General features: G+C 41.9%; 1 protein-coding gene across 2 annotated transcripts in view; it reads left to right on the top strand.

Annotated features, from left to right (window-relative positions):
* Positions 1-11,454, top strand: part of nectin3a (nectin cell adhesion molecule 3a) — a 35,899-nt gene extending 24,445 nt beyond the window's left edge. For both annotated transcript variants that reach the window (XM_040037589.1, XM_040037588.1), the window contains exons 3-6: positions 1,384-1,683; positions 3,650-3,767; positions 5,039-5,190; positions 7,479-11,454. In XM_040037589.1, coding sequence (XP_039893523.1) covers positions 1,384-1,683; positions 3,650-3,767; positions 5,039-5,190; positions 7,479-8,134 — 1,226 coding nt within the window. In that variant the 3' untranslated portion in view covers positions 8,135-11,454. The remainder of the gene's footprint in view (positions 1-1,383; positions 1,684-3,649; positions 3,768-5,038; positions 5,191-7,478) is intronic.
* The last annotated feature ends 7,452 nt before the right edge of the window (positions 11,455-18,906 follow it).

Genomic DNA, 18,906 nt, shown 5'->3' with positions numbered 1-18,906 from the left:
CTGTTCTTGAGAAAAGAGCCCAGCAAAGAGATGGCTTTTTCCAGTCTGTTGCCATACCCGAACTACTGCTTCAAACAGTTAATATTTCTAATTATTATTTTTTTATGCTAGATTTTACCGTAAAAATGTCCAAGTGTTTAAGTGCATGGCCATTGACCATGCTGTTAAACCTTTTCTTTATAGAGCTTTCCACTCAGCGTTTAGTCTGCATTTGTGGACAGGAAAGGGCCAGAGCAGCCAGCTTGCTGAAGGGAAATCGTTACCCTTTCCCCCAACAGATTTCAACTCATCCAAAGCGTCCCCCTCCCTTTTTGACAGCAACTTCAAATTAACACCCCTGACTGATTTAGGTATTCTGATGCTTCAGCCAGCTCGCGTCCGAACACAGAGCTGCTACTGTTTATAGTCAGAGGCCTGCAAGGAGGGGCAGGGAGGAGGGAGTGAATAATGTGAGGTAGAGGACTAAGAGCAGCGTCCCCACCCCGGGACAGGAGACGCCAGGTTATTTTAGGAAAAAGGCGGTGCCGGTAGTTATTTGAATTTGTTGTTGGAACTCCTGCCTGTCTGGGGTGTCTTAAAGATGATGGCCTCGCCTTGCAGCGCTTGCCCCCGTGCACCACCTTTAAAACTGTCACCACTGTAGTAAGTGGAACAGCTGTTAGTCTTCATTTAAAAGAGGCAGCTAGGGGGGAGACGGTTCAGATTGTGCACTGCGGGACAAAGAATAAGGCAATGGTTTGTGATATGTTTATTTTGTGATAGATTAGAATAAGACAAACAGTTTTTACTGCTTTACACAACAGGTAGAGAGTTGAATTCTAGTCATGTCCCCCTCACATGGATCTGTTTTGTTTCTCTGTTGAGAAAATCCTTGTTGCGTTTAAACATTGAGTCGTTCTCAGGAAGCTGGTGTATCATTACTTCACCTCTAAAGTGCTGAGAAGAGTACGGTAACTCAGCTCCTCGTCTTCCAGTACAACAAAGTCAAATATAAACACAGCACAGTGTTGGCTGCACAGTGTTTTTCTTCAAAGTCACATGCCTGCTTCAGGTATTGATGCACTTTTCACAGAACAGGACTAATGGAGGTTTCTGCTTTGTATTACCTTCACTCAGACATACTTTATTTTTGACACACAGCAATAAAGAAGTCTCCACAGAAATGTGTACATATAATTGAATAGCGTGGTTCATTAATTTTTAAAGCATATAGGTGAAATGGAAGAAGTCAATCTGTGCTCTTTTGGCAGTTAAGTACACTGAAGCCTCCGGGCATTATTTATTCATATTCGTTCACAACGGGATCGATATTCATTTTGTAATCTTTCCCCCGTTCTGTCATTTCTTCCCCCTCCTCCTTCTCTTCACTCTCCCTTTACACAGTGGAGCCAAAAGTGTACGTGTCCGCAGGCCCCACAGCTCTGCTGGACGGTGGCAATGAGTCACTGGTGGCCACCTGCATTGCAGAGCGTGGTCTTCCTGAAGCCGAGGTTTTCTGGGAGACGGAGCTGTACGGGCGATCTGAGAAGCAGAGTCAGAATGAGGCAAACGGCATCACCACCGTACATGTGCGCTACATGTGGCAGCCACGGAGCTCCGCCCAGGGGAAGACACTCACCTGTGTGGTGAGACACCCAGCCCTGCAGACAGAGTTTCGTATACCCTACATGCTAAATGTCCAGTGTAAGTAATGAAACATAAGACCTCCTTCCAATATAGATACCTTAGTTTTGGCTAACTGCAGATACACAGTGTGGCTGTAATACCAGTGTTGAATTAATTGGCTGTATTCCTGCTGAGGAAGAGCCAAGGAATCATCCTTGCAGGCTTAAATTAACATTGGTTTTCTAACTTTGTTTAAATAAAATGTAGCAGTTAATAAAATGTACTGATTCTGTATTAATTCGTAAAATAACAGATAAAAACAGGCTCAAGGTAAATTTAAAGCACATTATCATAGTCTTGTCTTAGCTCTGAGAGAATGTTTAGGCTGCTCCATACTGCTGTCATTTACAGCCACAAAACCATACACATGTCATGAGCTTCCAAGAGTCAGCTGAAGTGAAATAATATTAGTAAAGTTGTGTACAACACATTATGTTACCATAAAAGCGATAAAATCTACTGAACAAGCATTACACTCAGCCAATGTCCTCCTTGTGTAATTTCTCTATCACTCAACATAATACGTTTAAAGGAAGAGGAAGAGGCGCTAAAACACTGTTGTGTCAACTCACATGACCATAGATTTCAGTTAAGTTAAAAAAAATTCTCCCAACACATAAAGAAAAGCTGCTGGCATAGCTGTGTGAAATCCCTCCAAAGTGCTGATAGCTTCCTTCGTGCTATGTTATCTCTCACACTAGTTGCTGATACTCAGATACATCTACCACTTTGATCTGGCATGCACATATCAAATCTTTGCATCCTTGTTTTTAATGTCAACACTGAGGCTGCTAATACAGATAAATAAAATTATTAATCATCACTTTAAAAAAATCAGCTGTCTTTAAAATAAAACAAAAGTCTCAAACACAACTGAAAATGTATGTAGAGGTAAAAGTATCAAATATAATCCTGCAGCCACTGCACTGAAATGCTTTTACAATATAGAACAAAATAATCATCATTATTATAACGCTATATTTTTAGCCCTAAAACAACCAGTGTATTTTATCAATATTAACCCGTGCTGCTGCCTTGATTTGCAATGAGCATGCTCAGTAAATGTTTCTTCCTCGCCTATAAAAGAGCAATTTAGGAGTTGTCTTAATGTTCTAATCATTGATACATACTTCCTTGGCGAGCAGTAACGTTACTCTGTGTTTGGACTGTGTGAGTGCAGGCTAATGAAGGTGTTTTATGAAATATTGATCAGACCTCAGCAGGAATTCAAGTAGCAGACTTGGGCTGCTGGGGGCAGCGGATGGAGACGCAGAAAAATCAAGGTTAATATGGGAAGAAAGGAGCTTCCCAGCTCAATAAATCACACCAAGTGCAGAGGCAAGGGATTCTAAGTGCAAAAGAAGCACAATTTCAACGTTGAACCGTGTGAAAAGGGTCAGCGGACATTGTGGGCCAAGACATCTTCTTGTGCGAAATAATGAGTTCCTCATTTATCCTCCAGAGAAATCAAAATGAAAAATTGGATATCTAAGACAGTGTTTGCCATGTTTTATTACAGTGGCATGTGCTGGGCTTCATTTAGGCATCCTCCCGTCTTCCTTGATTTTTTTTTTTTTCCCCTTTGTCGTGGCGACGCAGTAGAGTGTATTATTAGCTGCAGTTCATCTGCTGTCTGAGTCTGTCATTTTCGAACTTTCCACCAACCCAGGATCATTTGTTTGTTCGCTTGGCTCGCTTTCACCAACAGATCCTGTGCCCTGTTACAGTCCTGCAAAGCCTTTTCTTTGTCGTCGTTTGCTGCTGTGCTTTATAATACGTGCTTTGTTTCCTCCGGAAAAGCTCATTTGTCATCAAGCTGCAGGGATCACAATGACTGATTGTGAAGTCCAAGTCTTTTAACTTGAAAAAGAAAAAAAGAGAATAAATGATGGTCAGTGTGACCAACCCGACTGCAGGAGGAGGTTAAAAAAAGTACAGTAAAATTGTGATTTTTAAAGATTTTTTATTGTATTTTGTTTTACAGTTGCACCAGTGGTATCCATCATGGGAATTAGCAAAAATTGGTACGCTGGCCAAGCAAATGTGAAATTAAACTGTGAAGCCAAGGCCAACCCAGCTGCGCGTCAGTTCACATGGACCAGGTCAGTATGCCTCAACAGTCTGTGATATGTGAAATACAAAAAATGCATTATATCTCTCACACACATTATTATATTGGTCAGTCAAATAGCTCAATAATTAACACAGTTACTTGCAAACTGTGAAAAGCTTACAAGTTCTTTCAGTTGTAATTCAAATAGATAAACTGACTAAATGTGGAATAAACTAAATCTGCAGTACCCAGGCAGGGGATTAATTTGGAAAGGAAAGTGCTGAAGGCAATCCAAGAGCATTATTGCAAAACAGAATGCATTAATCATTTCATCTGAGTTATCTTGTTTGCACAGCACCACCAGCTATAGATCTAAATTTGGACTTAAGGAATTCAAGGCCAGGTACTGCTTAGACTCAGCTGTTGTAACCTTTGCAGCGCTGAGTAGTGTTTGAGTGCTGTAAAAGCGACGCCCTTGTCAACTCATAAACCCGAGAAAAATCTTTTGTTGTCTTAAAGCAGTCGGGAGTTTATATTCATGATCTGCACTACTGAAGAACGTAAATAATAGAAGCCAGGGGTAAATACTCTCTATTGGTCATCAAGTAAAATCTCACTCACACGGAAGTACACTGAAACTTGTATGTTAGCTTAGTTGATCAGTAGCTCGTCCAATACCGGGCTCAAGGGACGCTTTATTAGCAATTACTACGGGACTGATCAGCTGTTGTTTGGTTCATTTGCATATATCTAAGATGGGTTTAAACAAACCTCAGTGAAGCAATGAAGTGAAGAAGCCTCAGTCTATAAATTACCTCCAGCATAACTTTCGGGCCTGGACACTGGAGCTGTCGAATGCACTGCTGCGCCCATCGGGAAGACTCCCTGCTATAAATAAAAAGATTCCAAACAGTTCATGCATCAGAGCAGCGCTGGCCTATTGGCAGCTCTTTGTCATCATCTTGCTTTGAAAACAAGGACTATGCTCTCATTTGGGCTGACAGCCTCAGTAAAGTCTAGACAGCCAACCTCTTTTGGGCCAGACCTTGTGTTCATGCAGAAAGCTTTTTCCTCTCAACTGATGGCAGAGCAGGCAGCTCAGATTATCATGTGATCTTATAATAGTTGCACCAGGAAAACTGGACCAATAGCGCAGTGATGTCATCGCAAGTCTTGAATAGCCTTTTTCAGTTGTACATCGAAAATGATTTATCTTAAATATGAAGTAGTGATGTTTTTTTTTTTTTCATTCCTGCAGGCTTTTTTCTCTGTTGTACAGCACGCTGAAATGTCTGTCTGTCATGTTTAATTTGTGTACAGGTTGGATGGCTTGATGCCTGAGGGTGTTGAGATCTCAAACAATAGCCTTGCTTTCACTCGGCCATTGGAGCGCAATGATTCTGGAGTCTATCACTGCGAAGTGACGAATGACATCGGTACCAGCAGTCAGGTTGTGAACATCTGGGTACAAGGTATTTTTTCTCCCTTTTCTCTCTCTCTAGCTATTTAACAGCTCTCTTGTTGGGGTTTTTTTTTTTTCTTTTTTTGGTTTTGTTGTTTAACCATCTCCAGGGTTTTCACAAGAAAGGTTGTTTGACTAATTTAGACAACTAGTAAATTAGTTGCCAGGAAGGTCCCTAAAAATAAATCAAAACAGCCATTGTATTAAAACCAAGAGGGGTCAGCTTAGCCCCTGCAATCAGATTAGAGTGAAAATCCTGATGTCATCTCAGGAAATCTTGAGAGCTTACTCACTCTGAAACTAAAATGAATAACTGCCTTTTTGCATTTTTCATGCTTTTCTCATGTAGGATTAAATTCTTTTTTAAATCAGGGCCCATATCAACACTTTTAGCAGAGCTAAGTCTTTATATACGTATAAATGCCCCTGCCCTGATCTGCTTTCACACATTCCTGGCAACAGAGGAGCACGGGGTGCAGATAGAGTATCAGTACCAAACGTTTCCAGTGTTGTGGCTTTGGCAACATTAGATGTTTCAGATAAGGAAGCGGGTGTTTACCCCTGCTTGCTCAGCAGAGTACGCACTCATGTAGCCTGTCTCTGTGTTTTGTTTGAGGTCAAGTTTCACAGCAGGACCTAGTGAATTGTGCATGCAGATTTGCAGTACACACAAGTTTGTTTTTGTACACCATGAAATACGTTATTGAGGAGTTGTTGTTTTTTTTACAGCTGCAGTTGCACAAATTATGATCGAATTAGTTTAATTGAGCACTTCAGAAATGAGACTATCAAGTAGAGAAAACCTCTTAATTGTATACTGGGGTTTCCCTGCAGTTGGATTTGTTGAATGTTGTAGATCCATTGATATAAATTCTTGTCATAAAACATGCAGCTCACTGAACTGCCCCCGTCTGCCATCAGGGTGTGGATCCTGAGAACTCTACATCATTTTATTTTCATTTCTCCTCTCCTTCTTTTAATCCTATTCCAAACAAAGCTACTGCTGCTTTTGGCCACGTATTCCTCTAACACACGCAGTCTTTTTGGTTTCCCATTGTCGAAAGGAGTGAGCTGGAGATGTCCCAAAAAAGTCTGTCAAGCTCCATCTGCGTACAGTCCTGGTTTGGAGTCCCGCTCCAAACAAAAGCACAGCTGACATCCTGTCCGAGATGGACTTGCGCTGAGCAATTATCTTGCTTCTCTTGTCAGATATTACAACTTGGACATGCGGCCCCTTGCCTCTCTGTCCTGTAGAGATAGTTGGGTTGAGCTCAGTGATATTTCCTCCACACACCCTCACCCTCCCCGGAGCTGTTTGGTGTAGCTGTTTCACATTCCCAGTTGCGTACGCAGCCTTGTGGTTTTTGGCCGCTCGTCTCTCAAATGATCAGCTACATAGTTGCAGACGCTTGTAATCTGCGTGGGGTTAAAATGTGCCGCTGCAGGGTGGGATTGATGGTGACTGATGAAGGAAGCGATTGCCAGTATATCGGTTCTCCAACCTTGATCTGTCTTCCTTTTCCTCTCTCCTGCTTTTGCTTTACTCCTGATCCTTCAGGCTCACACACTGTGTGTAATTGTAGGTAATTAGATTCTTACTCAGTTACCAAATCATGGAAATCATTATAGCTCTATGGGGATTCAGATTTTGATAACTAGTACTTAAGAACCTCCTGGTGATGCAGACCTTTTATTAGTGCGAGTCATATTGCTTTGTAGTCGGGCCTTTGATCTGCCTGCGCACTGATCGACAAGGAGTGTCAGACTGCTCTTCGTTTCAGAAGCTGGAGGTCATCATGGAAGCACTTATCCTGACCTTGAGCTCCAGGCAGCCCTTTCCTCTGCAGCTGTAGCAGAGAGCAAATCAGATGCAGGAACCTCACATCGATCAGTGTTTCAGCTTCTCACATGACTTCCCCACAGCAGAGTTTAGAGGGGGAAAAAGAGGGGAGAGCTAATCACACTTTCTCTGATGCGTAGGAGTGCACGTCCTCCGATCCCTCTCCGTCTCACTGTCATGTTCACGCACACATTGACATTTAACACTTAACCTCTTTCTGCCCTGCTCATTTCCCCCCGTTTTGCTCTACAGCACAGCTTTCAGCAGGCGCTCTCTCTCTCTCTCAAGAGAGGCATGTGTCTGTGCAGTGTTGGTATAAATTGATCTAAAAACCATTCGCACTTGCTTTGTTACAGAACATAAAGTCTAGTCTTTCTTCCTTTCAGTTTTATGATTCGTCTCTCCATCTGCTGTCTTTCCTCTCTGGTTTAAATCATTTCATCACATTTGCTCTGCAGATCCTCCCCCCACCACCGCAGCCGCCAGCACCACTGCCTCTGTCCTCCACGACACCCCTGGAACCGGCACTGCCGTGGACCGGCGGAGAGCCCCGTTCACCTCCCCCACCTTGGCGTCCTTACACGACAGCAGCCTGGGTACTATAGTTGGTGGGGCAGTGGGAGGAGTTCTCTTCCTGATCCTCTTGCTGATCCTTGGCGGGGCTTGCTATATGCACCAACGTCGAACCTTCAGAGGGGACTACTACACCAAACAGTATTTGGGACCCTCCGACATGCAGAAGGAATCTCAGCTGGACGTGCTGCAGCCGCACGAGCTGCAAGAGGTCTACGGGGACAAAACGAGCAAAGGTAGCCAGGATCTGAAACCCAAATTGGGTGGGGATATCATTTACCCCGACTACACACCTGAGCGCAAAGACAGGGACGACTGGGTCGACAGGGGAGATGCCAACAGGGGTTTCAAGGAGGGAAACTACTACCCAGATCACTACAACAGCCAAAACATGCACCCCTGCGGGCCTCCTGTGCACAGCCCCATAGTCAACAACGGCTCCCCCTATCTCCCGGAGGACTGCTATGACAATGGTACAGACAGCGACTACGTGTCCCACATGGACGGATCTGTGATTTCACGCAGGGAGTGGTATGTTTGAAGAAACAAGCAAATGGAGGGGGAGAAATGGACAGCTGACTGAGAATAATTTGACAAATGACAGATTTAAATATCATTAAATAAAGCTGTGTCATTTCAGTTAAAGGATAAAAGAACATTTCTCAGCTCAGTCTCACAATGAGCTCTTTGAACAATACTGCTCTGCCTTGATTTTAACCACTTAAACCTTAAGGACATGGACATGGATTGCGTTTCACTTTTGTGGCATTTCAAGGAGCTGCAAATATGCTGGAGCGCCTCGGTGATATTATCTGTGTAGGTTTAAGAGGCTTCAGCGTACAGTGACGTTTCATCTGATGTGAATGAGGTTTTTCGTTCTCGTGTTTGCTACCTGTCTTTGTCGCAGGTCACATGTCAGGTGTTCAAAGCCTTGTCAGTGAAGTATTTATTGCCCTGACTGACTGAGCTCTGCTCCCATTAAATTCTGTGGCATTAAAAAAAATGATCTCATGATTGCTTACAGCCTTTTCGTACAGGCGAGCTGTTTATCATGACCGCCATCAGTATTTCTAGCAAATTATATTGCATGGTTTTGTTTTGGGTTTTTTGTTTTGCAAAGTATGTTTGTAAGTGAAAGGGAAAGTCGTGTTTAAAAGGGAGAATTACACAGGCATTGTACCAAAGGAAAGAAAGCTGACGTTACATAGACGCTGCCCCCGTGCACAGCTCTTCTGTGGCTTTTGTCATTTCACAGCATCTCCTGGAACTTTGTTATACTATGGAAAACCTGAGCGCAGTCACACTTTGTGGATATAGTTTTACTTTCAGCTCCAATTATTTTATTTTGTTATATAGTTGTTGTTTGTAAAATGCCAGGCCTGGTTGATTTGGAAACACCCATGGATTTGATGTCACAGCAGCTATGTACAAAGCAAAAGGGGCTAGTAAACCGCTCAACTCAACACCTGATCTGATAAAACTGCGAATGGGGAATAAAAAAAAAATCAGTCATTGCTATCTGCCATGGTTTTTTGGAAGACGATTTCTTTAAATGTGAGACAGCAGAAAATGTTTGACACTTTAGGCCCTTACGTTTAGATTAGCAGCACAGTAATAGCAGACTAATTAAAAACTATAATCAGTGAATGTAGCTACTTTGAATGGCTAATCCAGAAAAAGCGCAGACCCTAAGTAGAATTAAAACATTTGCTTTGATATTAACTTACTCATTTTACTCAGTGGAGAAATGTGTTAATTCAGTCACATTCATGCAGTGAAAAGCACAACTCTGTTATTACAGTTGTGAGCAAACATCAAAAGAAGCCACCCGGGCCTTGGCCTTCCCCACTTAGCCATGATAACAGGCTGTGATGCTGTCTTTTCCATTTTCCCTCCTCACTATCCTCGGATTTCTGTCGGTAAGACCAACACCAATAGGGTTTTTTTTTTTTTTAAACTTCACTTCAAAGTAATGTGTTATAAATACCAGATGTGACTGTAACGGCTGTCATCATCTAACATTACGCGGCTCCATAAACCACCAACAGTTTCACTGCTCCCGCTCGACACTCTAGTGTCGTGATTCATTATTGTAAATAAGCAACAAATGGAGAAGGAGTACTAATAAACTGATCCTTCAGTTTCAGATTGGATGTGTTTCTTTAAAGTGTGATTGTTTGAGTAGCTTGGAAAGGTCGCGAGCAGTTGACGTCACTACTGTACAGGCCCTAATGCTGGGGTTTGGCTCCTCCGAGGATATGCAGCGATCATGGAAACGGGAAACTTAATCCATGAATGAAAAAATCAGAACCATGTAGGTTAAAGCTGTCTCTGCAATGGCTCCCCAAGGGAAATATATATATTTTCTTCTTTTTTCCTACAAACAACAAAAAACTTGGAACAAACCCCAGGAATATTAAGTTAAAGCTAAAAAGTCGACATCATCAGTGATCTCATCTGTTCCTGCTTGATTTGACCTCAGCCATTTGTTTCCTCAGGAATGATACATGAATCAAAGTGACCTATGCTAAGTCTCGCATGAATGGGAAAACGTACCCTTTTGGAAACGCACCACTTTAGTCAGCTTGTGTGTTTGCAGCTAGAGAAAAGTCTGTGAATATGTATTAAAGTCAGATCAGGACAGGAGGTCAGGTGTATTTATTATTATGAGGTTTAATAGATTTTGGACACACTTAAAAAAACCAAAAATATTTCTCCGCCCTTGATTTCTCATGCCAGAGCTTTGGTTGAAGGTTTAGAAGCTGAGAATAAACTACTTTAATCTCTTCAGCTCGCTCTCACTCTCATCGCCAGAACACACACACCCGCCCGCCACACATCTGCCACTGCAGCCCACATTCAAGGAGCAGTCCTTGCCTCAGACTTCAGGCTTTTTAATTAACTTTTATTTTTTTCCCCCCGTCATCACACTCGGCGACAGAAGTGCCCGGGCTCTCTGATATATAGCACGTCCATGTCTGCATGTGCGTTTTGTTTCTTTTTTTTTTTCTATGGCCGATGATTCATAGCTGTCTGCTTCAGTTTCTTATTCAGTCTCAGCTACATCTCAGAAAGACAAAAATGAGCTGGAGTGATGAATGTTTTTTTTGTTTGTTTTTGTAGTTGTTTGCATGTAAATGAAACTATTTGCTTTTTATTTCTCATCACAAATGTTTCTATACGTGTACATATTGGGATTAGGTTTCGTTTAGGATTAGCTGTTCTCTCGGTTTGGTTTAAATGTTGGTGTACAGTTTGTTCTGGATTCCCCTACTGAATAGTTGGTGCCTTAAATGGGCTGAGCAATGCACAAGCTTAGGAACTTAAAACTATTAATATCATTAAAGAGGAGGACCGACTGGTTCTTTAATATGTATTTCATCTCCATATTTAAGATTTGCTGTTATCAAAGCATTAGAGTTGACAAAAGGTTGATTGTCATGCCTTATACGTTTTAAAAGAAGGACACATGTAACAAGTTGGTTACTGAGAGAATTGCAATAAGCAAAGTTTCACTGGGAATTTAGTCAAGCCAGATTCATAGAAAATATTATTGTCCTGTAAATATGCTGGCTTTTTTATCATTATTATTATTATTATTGAAGAATCTTATTTTTTGTATGAGGTCTGTAATTTTCTGAGTATTAGTTTATCTTTCGAGCATTGAGGAGCTTGTCTCATGATAACATAGGCGGCGATCCTGTTTTCACTGCATTTTGTATTTGTTCTTGAGAGTTTGTGACCAATTATTTTGTACATTGTCATTTGAATGATTGATGTCTCACATGAATCGGAGATGGAAGTTTGATAGATTGTATTATGTTCCTTTGTTTGCAATAAAAACCACCATTATTGCACTCAGTTGTGTCCTGGGATTCTGTTTTTGCAAAGGATTTTAAATTCTTTTACTTTAATTATCTTGCATAGAGCTTTCCCTTATCAAATTAAAGCCTGTCAGTAAGACACAAGACTAGTACAATAGCCTTGCAAACCTTACAGTTAAGTCCGATTGAGATGTGATGGGCATGCAGACTTTCAGCTTTAATTCAGTAGTTTCACAAAAATGTTGCAGTATGTTGGCTACACCAAAAGTTTAAAGGTTTCTTTAGCTTTTTTTAGTCTAATTATGGCTTATTTCACTTGCATCAAGTTTGGAGCTCATATTGAAAATTCTTGTTAAAAGATAACAAATGCAAGTTCAACAGTTCATTGATGCATGCTCAATCATCCAGGTACGTAAATCCCAAAAGGTTGATTCTGTCCATCTGGATGTAGTGTTTTCAGTGGGAGAAACGCTTCGTCACTCATCCAAGTGACTTCTTCAGTCTCAGCTGACTGCAGGTTTCCCCAACAAGAAGGCCCTGAGTAAATGTGGTTGTCCCAGCTGGACATTGTCAAAGCTGGGAAGGCACCTAAAGAAACCTCCAGCCGATCCAGGAGAGAAGAACAACTGCTGCCTAAGCAAAAATCCATAGTGATCACCTATGTGTCAGGAATATCGGAACAGCTGAGACGCATTTTTTCTAAACACAGTCTCTGTGGCTTTTAAACCCCAAAACAGGCTGGGCCCAAAAAGTCGTCCACCCCGAGGATCGGGTCCCCAGACACAATCAGAGTAACATAGTGTACGCCGTTAAGTGCCAGGAGGATTGCCAGGATTTATACATCAGGGAAACCAAACAATCTCTCGTGAAGCGGATGGCACAACACAGAAGAGCTACCTCATCAGGCCAGGACTCTGCAGTCTATTTACACCTACAGGCCAGTGGACCCTCTTTCAATGATGAGGATGTACACAGAGGACAGAGAGGATCGCTAGTTTGAGCGCGGAGTCAAGGAGGCCATTTACGTGAAAAGGGAAAGACCATCTCTGAAAAGCATAGTAATGATCAAGGAACTGACCTCACAGGCCATTGCTCATTCAGTGGGCTGGTTTCAATTATTGTGCAAATGTACTGTTTACAAGGTTGGGGAAACCTGCAGTCAGCTGAGACTGAAGAAGTCACTTGGATGAGTGACGAAACGTTTCTCCCATTGAAAACGCTACGTCCAGATGAACAGAATCAACCTTTTAGTTCTTCTTAATCTGTCATAAAATAAAGTGCTAACAGTGTTCACCTGATTATGTAACTATATGTCAATAAACTGTCCAATTAATTCTGATCTGAAAGTACGGGTCCAGTGAGCTTGTGATCTCATTCATTGCCTTTGAAATAGCTGTTTTAAGAATAGGGACGAGGTCTGCGACCACTTGCAGTCAGTTGAGGTTAAGCGGTTAATTGCATGCAATCTGTTTGCGATGAATCGGAAATTTGTAAATCCGCTGCTGGCTACAGACACAGAATTCACACTCACTTCTTAGATTCGGACTGACTGATTGATTGAAATATGCCTGTGCTTATAAATTAAACAGCAACCTTTGCAATCAGTCTGTCTGGGTGATTGCAGTCAGTGTGAGTCAGACTGGAGCTGTTTGGAAACAGGTCCTAACAGACAACCGGCGCAACTGCCTTGCAATTGCAAGTGGTTGCTGAGAGACTGAGGCTGTTGGATGTTGATTGCCGCAACTACTTACATTCTGTTGTTGACAGCAAAAATACTACGTGCAATTATCAGGCAACCAGCAGTTTATTTCTAGTACCAAGGACATTGCTGTCCTCCTATAGTGTAAGTTGTAATGCAATGTGATTGTTCGTTATTATTATTATTTGATTTAAAATCCATCGTGGTGGTGTACTGAGGCAAAATTGCAAAAACATTTATTGTCATTTATCTCCACACACACTTGTTAAATGTAAAGTCAGGGGTCAGTTTTGTTGAAGAAAGTGTTTCAGTCAGTGTTGACAAGTCTTCATGTTTCTTTGTGTAATGTTTCACTTGTGGTGGAAAGTTAATTCTTAATCTTGGAAACAAGATTTGACAAACAATAGTTGTGTTCAGGTTTAAAGGTCCACCATCCTAACACTAGCCCCAAAGAACAGCTAGTTTCATTTTCAGCTTCGCTCTATTAGAGAGAGAATATTTTTTTGTATGTGATTGAACTTGTTTAATTCTCTAGTCCCAGTGCAGACATGATTTTAAATATAGCCAAATTGTGGCGGTGAATGTCATTGATTCCAGTCAGATTAGGATCAATGGGGGTTAGTCAATTTCCATCTTGGGGTCTTTGTGGTTTTCCTTGAGCCCATTACTAACCACATGTGCAGTGCGGTGCAGCACATTGTCCTGCTGGGGAAAACCATTGGCATTGGGGACCTTTGTTAGGTGTGTGTGCTTGTCTTCAGAAATGTTTAGGTATGTGGTACATGCCAAAGTTTAATCTGAAGGGGTTGCGAAGACCCAAAATTTTCTGGTCAGTGTTATGCAGATCATCTGTCAGCGGATATTGCTGATTGGGGGACATTACAGACTTGTGTCCATTGGATGTTTGATCATGGATGGATGGATGGATGGAATTCTTCCACACATGAAGTGAAGAGGTCATTGAAGCCAGAAACCATTAATCTCTGTCACCTTCCTCCTCTTCCACTATCCACACCTGTGTAGTTACTAACTGACCCATCTCACAAGGCTCTCCATCCTGTCCAACTCACCACCCTCTTCATCACTGGTTCACAGAGAGAAGAGAGCGATGCCGCTGCGCTTTTGTCACACCCGCACCAAATTCAGGGCTACTGACCACCCACAACTCCCCCCGTCACCCATCAGTCCTCAAAGAATAAGTTGTTTCTCTTTAAATACTGTGAACTTCTCACACTGAAATTATGCCCTGAAAACATTTACAAAGGAATTTACAATGGCATCCCTAATCCAGGCCCTCCTACTCTAAGTGCCTGCGTTTAATCCCCAGTGTTAACCTGGCTTTGGGAGTGCCGCTCACTATCAATATGTGTTGTTTAGCAAAGTGACAATCGCTCCCTCTGGTCCAGATTAAGCGGAGAAGGAGAAACCAGATACTTAATCCTTTGTGGCATGGAAAGAAAACTCCCTTCTTGGACTTCACTTTCATCACCTCAGGGTCCACGTCTGCCAGAACCAAAAGCACTCACTCTATTATCACAGTGTTGCCTGACTGGGATAACCCCAGCCTAATCCATCACTGCTACCATCTGCATGTTTGTGCAGGCAGGGTGGGTAAATAACGCCGTGTTGGTGGGCTTGGGTTACTTCTTGTTTTTCCTTTCTTAAGTTTTTGGCAGATGGCTGCAAGGGGCATTTTTTCACACATAATGAATCAGTCAGCAAATGTGTTTAGTTTTGTTACCTCGTAAACCACAGTGGGTTCCTTCAGCATTCCTTACAGACCCCACCCAAAGAAGTTCACATCAAAATGGGGATTCTCCATCAGACTTCAACAAGTCAAGTTTTCAAGTTTTCTCCCTCCTTGTTAGTATCAGCATTAACTTTATGTTGTACATTTCGTTGAAGTGAGAGGTAGCCACGTGTATTTAGTTCTGTGACCCTATTCTTCTTCTTCGAAAACAGAGGTTTTAGCTAATGAACACGACCGCAGCCCCGGGGAGCTCACATCAAAGGCCACAGCTGACTGAGCTGAACAGACAAATTGTTTGAACGCATGGATTTGGAAATAATGAACTACTGCAGAGGGTGGGAGAGTGTGGAGCAGTTACAACAAAAATGTTGTCACATGGCCCGCGGTCTCACCGGCCTTGTCTCGGTGTGAAGCGTGTGAGGCTTCGGGGCAGGGGCCAACTGTAACGGCAAATACTGGGAACAGAAAAAAAAATGTGTTTGACATAAACAGCTACACTTGTTTTTCTTTAGAGTGTTCACATTTTACTTAATGTTTTGATATTGAACCTTGATTTCGCTGTAGTTGTTTCCCAGTACATAAGATGACATGGAAATGCAGATGTTCAGATTTCAACAGTGGATCATTGGCAGCTTGTGTGTAAAAGGTGTCACATGCGGCAATGAATCCGCCTCCGCAGCCCCTCTCAGGTTTATTGACCTTAACACTGTGGTTCAGCTCTTTGTTTTGGTTTTCCACCAAAAATCTTTACTGTTTTGGCTCATTTTAAAGCTCTCATAGGATTGTTTGTGCCTGCTCTGTTGGCTGGCAATTTTTTCTCTCCATGTCTAGTCATGGTTCAGTAGTGACCGAACCAATGTTTGTTCTTCAGTGTCCTTCTTACACTTCCTAGCAAGAGAAAGTTTGTGTTAAATGATTGTTTTCAGCTATTTCTTAATCAGCTATGATAAAATCAAATAAATTACATGTGCTCAAATGTCAAGGATGTGAAGAGAAAAAAAGGCTCACCCGGTTCTTTTCCTGGTGATGTTGACACTGGGGACAGAGAGGCGATGTTGGTGACTGTGCTTCAGTGGGAAATCTAGACCATACCTCTGTGGTAACTCCATCCTATCAGAAACCCTATGATGTAACATATGCCATCTGACTTGGACCTCCCCAGAAAGGCAAGGAGAGCCTTTAGAAAAGTCCCAGCATTTTATTTGTTTCCATCTGCTGGCTTTGCAAATAGAACATAGGACATAACCATAAGGTAATTAGCAGACAATGCACAATAAATGTCAGCAGTGATATTATGCAGGTTACATTGCAGGTTCTACAAAGATTCACAACAGAAGTCTAAAGCAGTGAAGTGTTACAGATTAAGTTCATAATGCAAACAAATGAGAGAGAAGTCTAGAGGTGCATAAATGTAAACGGTTTCAAAGTGTTGGCTCAAGTAATCAAAGTCTGTTTACGTGGCGAAGACACTGAGGCCGTCTGTTTGCAACCATGTGCTAACCATATTAACTGTTTAAACAAAAACAAACACAGACGCATTTTTTTTTTTTTTATTCATTTCAGTAATTTGATTAGAGCAATACTTCTCACTTTGTAAGAGACTAGACCTTTGTTCTGCATGGAAACAACATCAACATCTGTCTGTTTGTAGTTGAGTTTTGACCAGGAACATGATGCCAGGCATTGCTGAGATGAGTCATATGGTATCTCAAGGCAAGCATCCATCCACTGGTCATTTAGAGGGTGCAGTTAAATATTTGACTCATAGGCGTCACCCATTGGTTTTGGTCATTGCAATCTTGTTTTTTCAGGCTAAACAGCTGAACTGAGCTATGACCACCTAGAACTAGTGTTAACCAGCTAGCTCCGGTAGCAAACCGCAAAATTCATTGTGATTCAGGTTTAAAAAACGAAACACAGAAACCAAAACAACAATCCTTTCAGCAACTTTTAGTGTAAACAGATGCTGTAAAGTTGGGCATTTTAACACAGCATGGGTGATTTTGGAGTCAAACTCAAGTAGCCGTTTATGGAAGGGCAGCTTTAAACAGGATTCACTCTAAAGAGCCAAAAACATTTTGACTCTCAAAGTGACAACAAATGTGAATCCAAATGAGTCATTTTGATTTACATAAGCTGAACGTGTAAATGTAAAACGTGATAATCTATTTTCTGCTGTCCCAAAATGCTCAAAAGTTATCAACTTTGGTCCTTAAAGACCTCAGAAAACATTTAAAGTTCACCTGGGGGAAATACAACTACTGAAAGGACCCTGCCCAGAGATTTGTTTTTGTTTCGATTATGACACAGATTTCAGGCCACATTTTGTTTTTTTATTCTTGATATTTATTTTTAAAGGATCCCACAACAAATTAAGGAGTAAAGAAGTAAGGAAGTTAGTGAAGTAACTCTTTACACAACTAGTCGTTAACTTGAGAAAGTCTATTGTCCATAAACAAATGACAAAAAACTCCATTCTGTCCTTAAGTTTTCCTTCACCGTATGGTTGGAAAAGTGGTGCTGTCTGCTAAGAGGGCTACTGTTTCACTCTGCCGTTTAGTGATTTACATGCCATAAGTGTAGGTTTTCATTGTTACAATGGAGAATTTAAATGATGCCGTATATCACCGACATGACTGCCGCAATGGAAACCGTCTTCATTATCCACTTTCTACTGCAGTGTAGAAAGAAAAGAGTATACAAATTTTGCCTATACAAAAGCTTCCAGGAGACAAGGGGTTCTTATCTGAAGCAGGGCATATTTAGAAACCCTGCTGCATCACCTTTAAGCAGTAGATTTGACTTGTTTGCTGTATAAATGGCTGTACTTCCGACAAAGGAGAGAGGCTGGGCACTGTGACAAAACCCCCTTTGTGCAGTGAGTCCTCAGAGACTGAGAGCAAAGACAATGAAGGTTTTCATCGATGAGCCGCATTGTTACTCTGGATTGCACTGAGGGCCATTCACAGATCAGATCCCGTGTGCGGTTCCCAGCCCGCTCTGCTGCCATGGAAAAGCTTGCTGCTGTGAGGCTGCGTTTCTCTCTGCTGACTCAGAAAGTTTTCCAGAGACACTTTAAGGAAAAGTACTTAGAGCAGCATATCGTGTTGTACAATATAAAGTTAAATGGGGAAGACAGAGTGGTTTTCTCAGGAGTCCATTAAATATAGTATAAACATACAGGTTGGGGGAGTGTAGCAGTGAGAAAACATCCATCAGATCATTTGTCGAGGAGAACGGCTATCACTGCAGCCACCTTTAAAGACAAAAAAGCACTCATGTCAGGGTGAAAGGAGCAGACAGTTACCTGTGTGGTTTTTATATAAACCAGCTTCTAATTGGGCTCCGGGCATGCCACAACCTCTGATCAGAATGGGTGGGCAGCCATGTTACTGGGCGGCGACAGAAAGACCCCCATATCCCCCTCCATTGTTCTGCAGTGCTGAAGCAGATATAATCTTCAGTGAATTTTAATCCCTCCAAAACAATGCAGTGGTCCCTGGGAAGTCACCGTAGGGTATATAAAAGGTAACAACAACACACATTTGGAGCAGACTGAAATGCCGTTAGGAGTCGACTGCACCTGCATATTTATTTGTGAAAGATATATGAGGTGCCTGGAGAAACTGCTTGTTTTATCATTTTAGGGCATCTGTCCAGTAACTGTCAGGATAGTTCAATAAAACGCAAAAATGTCAAACTGCTGGTGACACTGGAGGACAAGTCAGAGGATCCCAAAAGTCATTAGAATACGTCATCCGGGAACTATGAATAGCCATTTTGGAGATGCTAAGATATTTCACCGTGAGAACTTTGAAACTCCAGAGATGGGTCAGTTTAAGTACACAGTGATTTGAGCTGCACTCAGAAAGCTGCACATTCTGATGTGTGCCACCCGGAAATATTTCAAAGCCAAACAAGTCCAAGCTGCAGTTTAAGTAACATGAAACAAAAAAAGGAAGGGTGACCCTCTTAATTCAGATGAGAATTTGCTCTCTTCCTCTGGTCGAACATTGTATTTTCTGCCTTTTTTCTTCAGT

This window comes from Simochromis diagramma, unplaced genomic scaffold (genome assembly GCF_900408965.1).
Source record: "Simochromis diagramma unplaced genomic scaffold, fSimDia1.1 OVJJ01000463.1, whole genome shotgun sequence".
In the NCBI taxonomy this organism is placed as follows: domain Eukaryota; kingdom Metazoa; phylum Chordata; class Actinopteri; order Cichliformes; family Cichlidae; genus Simochromis; species Simochromis diagramma.
This window is presented reverse-complemented; position numbering and strand designations above follow the sequence as displayed.